This window comes from Plasmodium malariae, assembly GCF_900090045.1.
Source record: "Plasmodium malariae genome assembly, chromosome: 10".
NCBI classification, from domain to species: domain Eukaryota; phylum Apicomplexa; class Aconoidasida; order Haemosporida; family Plasmodiidae; genus Plasmodium; species Plasmodium malariae.
The window spans coordinates 2,029,327-2,041,551 of record NC_041784.1 but is presented as its reverse complement, the minus strand read 5'-3'; the positions used below and the strand labels follow the sequence as shown (position 1 = coordinate 2,041,551).

General features: G+C 17.9%; 1 protein-coding gene and 2 pseudogenes across 1 annotated transcript, besides 2 other annotated features; 2 read left to right on the top strand and 1 right to left on the bottom strand.

The window, feature by feature from the left end:
* Positions 1–814: 814 nt before the first annotated feature.
* On the bottom strand, positions 815–1,686 carry PmUG01_10052300 (annotated as a pseudogene).
* Positions 815–1,686: a sequence feature (fam-m protein, pseudogene).
* Positions 1,687–6,174: 4,488 nt separating this feature from the next.
* Positions 6,175–7,073, top strand: PmUG01_10052200 (annotated as a pseudogene).
* Positions 6,175–7,073: a sequence feature (STP1 protein, pseudogene).
* A 4,410-nt stretch (positions 7,074–11,483) lies between these two features.
* On the top strand, positions 11,484–11,822 carry PmUG01_10052100 (uncharacterized protein; the record flags this gene model as incomplete). The annotated part of the gene is made up of 1 exon (XM_029005723.1): positions 11,484–11,822. The coding sequence occupies one exon, from the start codon at positions 11,484–11,486 to the stop codon at positions 11,820–11,822; it is 339 nt and encodes a 112-aa protein (XP_028862283.1).
* Positions 11,823–12,225: the final 403 nt, after the last annotated feature.

Genomic DNA, 12,225 nt, shown 5'->3' with positions numbered 1-12,225 from the left:
TATATTTTATTAAATTTTCCAAAATATAATTAACACCTTATTTATGAAAAATTAAAATGAATTAAATGACATTACACCTAAATTTTATTCTGAAGCTTTTATAATTCATAAGTTATTCAACAATTATAAATAAACCACAATTATAAGGATATTATTTTATTATATATTACTTTTATACAATTAAAACGAAAAATAAAAAAAATCTTTTTAATACGGTAATCTAATAAATATATAATTTAACATACTTATCAAAAAAGTTGTTTTATAGTGAATATATCTTTTTGAAATAATTATACTATTACATCATTACAATGAATACAAAACAATGCAAATTCGTTTTTAAGTTAAAAATAATGATACATTTTATTAAAGGTGTTATCAAATAATAAATTTAAACAGTATTTTATTGAAATACAAAATATATCATTTTTTATAATTCTAGTATAAAATAACATGAGCATTTAGTACAATTATATATATTGTTTTATTATATATAAATTTTATAGAAAAAATATAAAACATTTCATAGAAGTCATTTTCTCTATATAAATATATATATTAATTATAATGTTTCATTAAATTATGGCAATACATTATAATACACATTAAAAAAATTTATAACTTTTAAATAAGCAAAAAACAGAGAATATATTTTTTTATTGTTACAAATTATTTAGGCTAATTTAATTATAAACATCTATTAAATGTAAACAAATAAGGTATGCTCATTAAGCGCAAAACAAAAGATATTATAGATATCATTTCATACTAAAGATTCATTTACCCCAAAGAAACGTATTCCTTGATTTATATTTTACCTATTCCTATATTTAATTTTTTGATATTTTTCATTATTTCTTAAGATCGTATAAATCACTACTGTAAGTATAATTGATAAAATAACGATGACTACACTATATAATATTATACTCATTTCACAAACCTTTAATACCTTATCGAGGTCATCATAAAATACTGGAAGTAATTCTACGAGTTTCCCCCTTATTCCTTCCACCACACTATAACGATGAGATATGGGGTATCCTAATCCTAGCAAGATAAAAAGACAAATAATAGGAACTCCAAATCCGTATCATCTAAATACTATTTTCTATAAACTTATATATATAATTCTCCTCCTTTTTTCAATAAAATTATAGTAATGTTTTTTTTTTATCCCCATTTTTTCAAAATGAAAATGTTTTCTATCAAATATTCCACTATTATAATCACCAATTTCTGTATAGTATGCACCTTATTTAATAAATTTATATTAGATCATTTGTTTTTTTCCTTCTTCTTATCTTCATTATTTAGCATATCATCCTTTAAACTCAAAATATATGAATCTTTAGTTTGTTTATATTCTACTAGAAATTCATAATTTACTGGACATAACTTTTCACAAAGGTTACAATTTTCATACAATTAATTGTTAAAAATATCTTAACAAAATAAATTTTAGATACTTCTTATTTAATAAAATCCATAATTTAACAGAATAAAATAGTATTAAAAATATTAAAATACGTAAAATAAGAATAATTCAAATATTATTAAATAATATTATTATACCGTATCATTATAAAAATGACAATACCAAGTTTTAAGCATAAACATAGCAATTATAATAATAATAATTGACTTAGTTTTATTTTCCATCTTACAAATTTTCAATATCCCCATATATTCGGTATGCAATGTACTAATAATAATATTGTATACTTCTAATTATAAGGGGTGCTATATGAATAAAAAATTTTAATTTATTATTTTTAAATAATTAGTAAAATTTATATAACTATAGTAAACTTTAACACACATACAAAGTAAAATAACCTTAAAAATATATTATTTCATTATCATTATAACGTTCCTTAAAAGAAAACTGAATTTCAATAAAATAGAGTAATTTTAACTGATTCAAAAACATTTAAAATATATAATTTAATTTTTTTTACTCTAGTGCATTAATTATATAATTCTTTTATTAATAATATTCACAATTAAGAAATAAATATGGAGCTTCTTATAATATATATATATTGAGTTTATATACTATAGAAAATGTAGAGAATATGTATAATAGATTTCTCTAATTTTAAGATGATAATTACTAATTTTAATGTGCTATTCTATTAATAATTCTAGTATTATAAACATGGTATATTGTAAAAATTAGTTATATTTAATAAAATATTAATTTTAATAATAATAAATGTAAAAAGCAACATTTTGTTTTATATAATTTAAAATATATGTATTAATTATTCCTCAATAACATAGAATAAATTATAATGCATTATATATTTAAAAAACCTTATATATATAGTAATACTTAATATACGAAAAAATATATATTCTTCAAGCATACAAGGACTGATATTTCTACTTATGTACCATAATATTTGAAAATAAAAAATTTTAATTAAGTTTAATTTATCTTATTACTAATGAAGTAGTTTCACTTTAACTTAAGATTTTAATTTTTTTTTTATTAACTACATATATTTAGAAGATATACAGATATAGTAAAAAAAAAACAAAAAAAAAAATTGGAAGATTAGAGATATATTTCTATAAAATTATTTGCATATAATTTCATTAATTTAAAAATATAACAAATAAAATAATTTTATTTAAAATATATTTGTATCAAATCAGAATGAATAACAATATAATCTTCTAAAATATATGATTTAGATGTTCATCCTTTACTAATTTTATGGAAATATATTAATTTTTATTTATTCTTTTAAAAATATATAAAGTACACATTTTAAAGGTTCGGAATAAGGGATTAACTTAAATATATAAATAAATAATATTTTATTAAAAAACCCTTTAACTGCAAAAATATTTCATTTAAAAATATTTCGATTTCTTATGTATTATGGGAAAATGGTAGTAATTACAAAAATATTGCACTAACAAAAATAATTGTAACAATTTGAAATATGGCCTTTCAATATTGGTCTTAAATCACAATATTTTCCAAGTAAATATATAATAAACTTAAAATGGAAAAAAAAAGAAAAATTTTATATACTATTTTTAAATTTCCAAAAAAAAAAAACATTTACAGAAATTAAAATTATTATATTTTTACTTTTTTAAAATATAAATTATTTGCCTTATGATATTCATTAAGGTTTTTTCTTAGTTTCTTCTACTTTTTCTCTCTCTTTTGTAACATTTAATATTTACTCATAGTTAATTTTTATATATATTATACAAATTAATTTATATCATGAATTTATGGTAATCCACATATAATATATTAAAAGTTTTTTAACTATAAAATAAAATTGTTCCATATATATAAATAAAAAATTTTCAATTTTAGCACCATTTGACTTTTCTAAACAACATTTATAAATATTTTCTTAAAACTAATATCTATATTTTACTAAATTATTTGTACGTTTCTTACATTAATAAGTTACATACTTATACATTAATTTCCAAGTAAAATATTTAATTTTCATTCTTATAATGTATATATATCTCAAATATAATGTGTAAATTTCCGTTTATATATATATACATAAATTTTAAATATATTCCAAATTACATCTTTTTTATATTTAATAAAGTATATTATCAATTTTTAATTTGTGCAAATAACACAAGCTAAATATAAAACAGTATTAAATTTCAGTTTTCAGTATAATATTTTTATAGTTTCATCACTTATATATTCCAATATCCACAAAAAATAAAATATTCAAACAAATATTCTATTTTTATATATAATATGTATTATTTATCTAATTTAAAACATTAATTATTTTAATAGGATTATGTTTATACATTTCTACAAAAACATATATTTTAAAAATTTCCACTTTTTTATATTTTTAATGCTAATTATTTGTTATACTACCTCTATAATTCAATATATATGTATTCTTCACATCTATAATGAAATATATATTTGTTTATATAATGATCACTTAAATAGATATACTACACAAAATGCAATAAACTTTGAAAATAATTTAAAAATATTTTAAATAAATATAATTCTCGTATAAATCGTATTACCAAGAATAACTGGGTACAATTCTTAAACGTTGTCAATGAAGTCCAAGAACTTTTTCAAATACAATGAAGTTTATTTCTCTTAAAAACTTTACATACTTATGTATTCTTTCACATTGATCAACTTCTCACTCTAATTGTCGTAAATTTAACTCTTCATTTCCAATAATTATATAAATATTTATGGTAGTATGTTAAATATTTTTTCTTTTTATACCACAATATATTATTTCAATTAAAATTGAGAATGTTTTTTTTCAATCTCTTTAATCTATTTAGAATGAAAATTATTGTTGCATATGTTTTGTAGCTAGGAACAAATAAGTTTATAACAATTTTTTTTACTTCATTTAGACTTTGGTTTTATCTTAAACGAGAAGAAATAAGAATATGTTTAAATATATAAACGAGAAAATAGAAAAAAGAGCTACAAAGAGTTCTAAAAATAAGCAAACATATTTGGCTAAGATAAGGTATCATATAACATACCATAGTGTAAAAAATTATAATATATAAATTCTCAATAATAGATATATTCTCTCATATAATTTATGATAAAAAAAATAAATGAAATATATTTTGAAAAAATAAGAAAATGAAAAATGTTCAAATACATTTTCTTAGGAATATTATAACACAAATAATAATATAAAGAAATATTCTAATTGAATCATAGAGATTTCATACAAAAAAAAAAACATGTAAAATGTTTAAAAAGTTCGAAAAAAAAAAATATATGAAATTACAAAATAAATATTTTATGGATACCTATATTGTGAAGAAGATACATAAAAAGTAGAAAAATACGATAATATTGATTACATTAACAATATTAATACTAAAGATTAGAATAGTAAATATATATAATATTTATTATCAGAAATATATTTATATAATATATATATACTTATATTGATATGCATCCTAAAGAGCAATTCAATAAGTGTATATGCATGACAATACCACTAGGTATAGTGGATAAACAGGATTTTTATTATATTGTATGAAAATGATTATAATAAATATATGACATATATTAATGTAGTATTACAAAATAAATGATGATTCCTTTACTATAATATCTAAACTGTAGGGAATTTAATAAATTATGTTAATCCATAATTGAAATATATAGTATATAACATAATTCGTTAATGAAAAAATGGTTACAACAATTTTATTAAATCCAGTAAAATTAAAAAATACTAATTAAAATTTAACAATAATATCACATAAATAACATTTACATAATGTTAATATATATAATTTATTGTATTATTAGTGAAATCATATATAAAAACAAGTTTGTTTTGCAGTATCAAGTAATTCTATATTTATGTATTCTGCTAAAAGAATATTTGTAAAATGAATATGTATTTATCATCAATATAAAGTTTATCTTAACACTTATCATACATATTTTTTAGGTATATTTTTATTTTAATAATATACCTATAATTATGAATTACCTTCTAATATAATATTATCTAAAAAATATTAATTGTAAGTGACTAGTTATAGTAATTTACATGATAGTTACTTCTTTGTGAATATATACATATTAGATGCAAAAAAGTTAGAATATCGTAATTAAAGAAATTATGATTGTTATATAAGTTTACTTTTATTTATATTTTCAAATATATACTGCGCTTTTTTATATGTTTCTATTTCAATTTTATTATTGTATTTGTGTATGAAAATTTTACTTAGGCAAAATATCTATATTAATATTAAATATTATTTTTAAGTAAATATTTTAATTACAATACCATGAAGAAATATTCAGTAACACACATGAATAATTATTTATTTTATATTGCTTTTAAATAAATGTAATATGTAAACTACATATCACGCCATAATTTTAATCATATATTACAATGAAATAATTAAAAATATAATAAAAAAAAATTAAATTTTAAAACATTTATAAAATACAAAAAAACATAAAAGATGAAAAGAAAATAATTGATATTTCTTAGATTACAACTACTCTTATTTTTTCTTACAAAAATTAAGCTTTTAACACAATCATTTAAAACCTAGAAAAAATGTTGACTTAGAACTTAAAAAAAAATAAAAATAAATGAACTGTGTATGAATAAAAATGTAAAGGAGTAAAATAGAATAAAGAATATATCCAAATCCATTACAGTAGTGCATACTGATATACACAAAACATACATTAGTGATGAATGGGAATAATGAAAAGTAGAATTTTTGGAAATATGCCTATAAGAGTTCACAGAACAGCGAAGTTGAACCTATCATAATTTGACAAATGTAGAAGGAAGAATGAGAAATATTAACAGTAGCAATAAAATTGAGAAATAAAATATTTTATGCAATAAAAAATTAGAAAGACATAGAAATCATTCTAAAAGACTAGAAAAATTAGATTGGCTTAATAATTAGAAAAATAAATGGAGAGAAGTAAAAGCTTACATAAATTAAATGAAAAAATTAAAAAAGAAATCATTGAATGAAGTTTAAAAATTTCCATTTCTAGAAAAAGAAAAATATATATGTTGATCGAGTATATCAAAAAAGGCCATAATTATAGAATAGTATTTGGAAGAGGATTCATTTACGGGGCGAACACAGAAATTTCTAAGCATTTCATATCTATAAAAAAAGGAAGATCCTAAAAGTAATGTATCATTAATAAATATAGCAATATTGGAACACAAAGTAAATTATAAAGAATTATATAAAATAAAAAATTACTAGTATAACTGTGTATATTTATAGTAGTTTTGGAATAATTCAAAAAAGTAGAACATATAGAAAATAGGGAGTCATATTTGGATAGTTCCTTAAATAAATAGAAGACAAAAAAAAGTTTATATAGAAAATAACAGATAAAAAAAGATATTATTAAAACTAACAACAGAAACCTAGACAGTAGCATAAACAAGAAAATTCTTGCTTATATCTAAGAAAATTGTTTTAGAGAGGAACTATTAATTTTTATAAAAGAAGAATGTACATATCTAAATTCTATAGTTAATGATGAAACAGTATAAAAACCGATAAAATAGCAGAAAAATAAATTTTATAAATTCATATGTATACATCCAAAAAAACATTAGGATAACATTTAAAAGAAAACAGTTGCTATTGAAAAATATTTCTAAGGTTTTGTAATATCGGAAGGGAATGAAAAAGAGGAGGAGTTTTGTAAAGTAACTATTAATATAAAGGAAAAAAGAAAGCATTAAATGCGATTATTAAAAAGAAGATATATCAAAAATATTCCTAATATATAAAAGGTTTTTTATTTCTTAAATCATATATATAAAGCATTTATTTTAATACTTTATTAAATAAAAATAGAAAGACTTTAATATATGTACAAAAAATAATTAATATTTTTGTATTAATCATCTGAGTATCAATTCGCGATACATTAAGCAATATTTCTTGATTAAATATATAATAACTAACTTTTTCATTAAAATTATAGGATATTTTAAGTTAATAGCATATAATTTTAAAATTTATACTAATATCTTACATATATGTACTACATTAATTCATAATATTGAAAAGGTGATTGATACAGAAATAATACTAAGAGCATTAGAACACTACAAAGGAATTCATTTAATTACATATATATATATTATTCGTTAATTCTTTGTATTTTTTTCTTAGATTTTTAATTTGTATATACTTCCTTTAGGTAATAGATCATTTAAATTTTATAACTACATTAACATTATATTCTACATTGACAGGAATTTATTTTTAGTATAATTTATAATAATATTTTTAATGCACCGTGAAAAAAAAATTATTACATTCTTAATTTATTTTTTCTTTATATTATTCAACAAAGTTACTTGTTATATTGAATATTACTTTATAATATGTATAATCTAATATAAAGATTAATGATTTTATTTTTAACTGAATATCTAATTAAACAAATATATATATTCATTTTCGATTAATAACAATTACAAGCATAGGATACATAATTTATTTTCCAGAAATATAATGCACTTAATTAATTATATTATATATCTTAATTATAACACTATAGATTTGTAAAAAAAAAAATATATATATACTTCTCATGTATATCTTCTTTATATTGTATATCAAATATATGTTAATACGCATATCTATTGCTGACACGTAAAATGAATGTTCAAGATACATATAAATATATGTAAAACATAAATGTTATTATTAAATTAATTGAAAAAAACAAATATAAAAATGGAAATAGATTTAATATGTATACTAAATATTTAAAAATATGCATATAATATTTTCTTTATTCGTAAAGTTTGATAATAGAAAAATGGAACATTTATTCATAAACAGTACATTATGTATTATTTTCTCTAATATAATATGAAAGTTGATAACATATTTAAGTATCAAAAAGCAAAATATAGTTAAATTAGAATTTCTTATTTTTTTTTTAACAAAAATATTTCAAACATTTCAGAATATATTATTTTTTTCTTACCCTTTATATTATTTTTTTTTATGCAATATATATTATATTGGAAGAATGAAAAAATAATCTTAAATTACTTTTTATAATTAAATTTTTTTATTACATAATAAATTATAGAAAACTTAATTTTTATTTCTCAGAGATTTTTTAAAAACTAATTTTATTACATATTAATATATCACATTTAGATTAGAAAAGTGATGTGCGAAATTATTATTCTTTCGAAATTTCTTCTACATTTATTCTTTCTATGTAATAAATCATACGTTTTTCATTTTTGCCTTATAAATTTTACAAAGTACTTGAATTTAACTTAGTTATTAATTTCATTATACGTATAATATATTTCCAATAAATATTGCTTGTTCATGTACTATGACGATTAATTAAATTAGTTATATATGATAGTTAATATAAATGATTATATATGAACATAGTGACATTTGCTAGAATATAACAAACCATAGATTATCACATATTTCTAAATATAGTAATTTCTTAATTCCCTATTATTATTTTGATTAATATTTTTTTAAAATGAAATCTTTACGTACACATACATATCAACATCCCATAAATAATAATATTAAAAATTTAAATCTTTAACACCTTATATATATTCTATTTTAAATAATCACTATACATAAATTTTTGTTATATACATGTTAGTTCTAATATTTACTAATTTCTTAGTTATTATTTCGTTCTAATTATATTATAGATAAAAATGTGTATTAATTTAATTAATTTCTTTTTCAGATAATACAAGATGTTAATATATTATATATATAATTTAAGGTGATAGTAACCCTCGTAAACTCTGTTTCATCATCATTAACTATTTATAATATGATACCCAGGTTAATAACCAATAAATCACATTACATTGTAATAATCCTTTGTTCATATTATTGGCATGTAATAAAATTCAGTAAATATTATACAGGACTATATTTAAAAGTATAAACATACATAAAATTTAAAAAAATTATTCATTATAGAACTTCACAAAAAATATTTTTACATACTATACAAATTTATTATTTTTAAAAAATAAAAATTCTGTTCAAATTTTATATATATGTATGTACAAAAGAAGGTAATTAAAAATAGCAATTTAAGATTCATTATAAACATAATAAATGTAAAGAACAGATATGAACATTTTATTTATAGATATATTATACGGAATAAACATTTAATAAATAAGGAATATGTTTATAATGTTCTAATAACTTTAACTAAATATTACTACATAAAGAAATTTGAAAAAGAATTAATAACATTTTAATAACATATTGTAAAAACAACATGCACAATTTGAACTGCCACTATTTTATTACACGTAATGTTAATGCGTTTTCTTAGTTAATAATAATGTTAATTTTATTTCTATATTTTTACTTAATGAAGTCTTTTTTTTTCTTTAGTTAGTTTAATTTTATTGCTAAATTATTTAAAATACCTAATAATTGAATTTTACAGAAACATTAATGTCTAAACTATTTATACACAAAATATTTTATAATATTTTTAACTTTGTATATTTATTACTTTTTATTAGTTTTTTTTTTTATTACATTTTCTTAATTTTATAGGAGGAATTCAAAAAATAATATTTTTCAAATACTTACGTTACATTTTATTTTATATATTTCATTATTAAAAGTTTTTAATTAATATTACAAGAACTATGTTCCGAGGAAACATAAACAAAATTACGTTTTATTTTATTTAAAAAATAAAATTTCATTATATCTTAAATGGTATAACAATAAATGTAACTTCAAATAATATATATTTTATTATTAACATGCCATTAAACATTTTTTCATAAACTATATAATAATGTTAATATTGTGTGTACTTTATGGTATTAATTAAAATCTTTTAATTTTTTTATCCTTATCATATATATATATATATTGTTATTCAAATTATTATTTTTAATAAAAATTATTTAAAAATCTTTTCATATGTCAATCATAAGAAGATTTAAATATATATTTCATCATTATAATCGTAATGAAGAAATTTTAAATGACAATTTTCCAAAGACTAGTATATATAAAGTATGTCATGTAATATTATTAGGTATTATCCATTTTAATAAAGACATAATTGAAACATTTTAATAATACTTTTGTATAGTATAGAAACCAAAATTTTGAAATAAATTATTTGCAGATTACGAAATTTCAATTGCCATGCAATAATTGTATGTATTCTAATATTTTTTAAAACTATTTCTATACATATTAATATAATTAATAATATATTTACATAAAAATTTTATTATCATATTTTTATTTAATGTACTTTTTAACTTACAGCATTTGAATAAAATTTATATCTAAATATATTATAGTAACAATTTAAAATTGTTAAAGTAACAGAAAATAATAAAGAAAAATTATAACAAATCTTATATTGAATATTATCAAATAAATAACTGATAAAAATTTGGTAATCACAAAAAATTTATCATCTAAAAATAAATTCGAGATGCCCGTTCATCTAAATAATTTCTTTTATTTTATTATAATTTTACTATTTTCCCTATTAATATGGATATGTCACGATTCTTATGAGGTATGTTAGTTATTACATGCAATTACTTCTATGCAACCTTTGTAAGCTTACTTTTTCTTTTTAAAAATTATATTTTATTCGTATAAGAATATTGATGTTTTCATAGATATTAAATAATCTCCAATATTTTTACGAAAATACCTCCGGAAAGTCATAAAATAATAGGATTTACTTAAATAATATATCAGATATAAGCATAAAGAGATTATTAAGTGAAAAACAGATATAGGTTCCTTTAATTTATACAAATTCTTAAAAGAAAAGGAAACAAAAATGGCAAGTAAAAAAGAATATAATAATTTCAATAAATTAAATACATTATTTCAAAATAATGATATGAAGGAACAATTTAAAAAAAAAAAAGCAAAATATGAAAATTCAAAAACCATCTAATACTTTAAAATTTAAAGATAACTTCAAAAATTCCCTAAATTCAGAAGTCCATGATTATTTTGAAAAATTATTAAGAGAATCAAAAACATCTAATCAAACGAACAAATATATGTTAAAAGAAAAACGTTCATCGTTTATAACTAAAATATTAAAGAATATAGATGAAAAATACGAAAAAGAAGTACATAACGTATTAGATATGGAATTTAAAATGTACAATAATTTAAAAGGTATAACAAACCAAATAATTAAAAAAATGTACAAAGCTTTTATTCCATTTTTAACAACAAATGTAATTGTTTTTAACCTATCATAATTCCATTATATATATCTATATTCATATTCTTTCCATTATTTTTTTTTACTTTAATTTATATTTGCTTATCTAAATATACTGACAATTTTAATGATAACAATACAAATGAGGATAAGGAATTTAAGTTTTTCTTAGGACTATATTAAATAATGTTACTTGTAAAAATTTATATTGAATTCATTTATTTTAATATAAATAACATTTTAGGTATTTAATAGTATATAGAAATTCTTGTTATGTATATGCAGGTGAATTTATTCTTTTCAATTTTTATCTAAAAATATTCATTTAATGATATTTTTATATCAACCGGAATCAAATATATATAATTTATATTTTTTGTGTTTATTTATACAAATTAACTTTGCATAAATTACATAACAAAACGTGAAATTTTGAATTA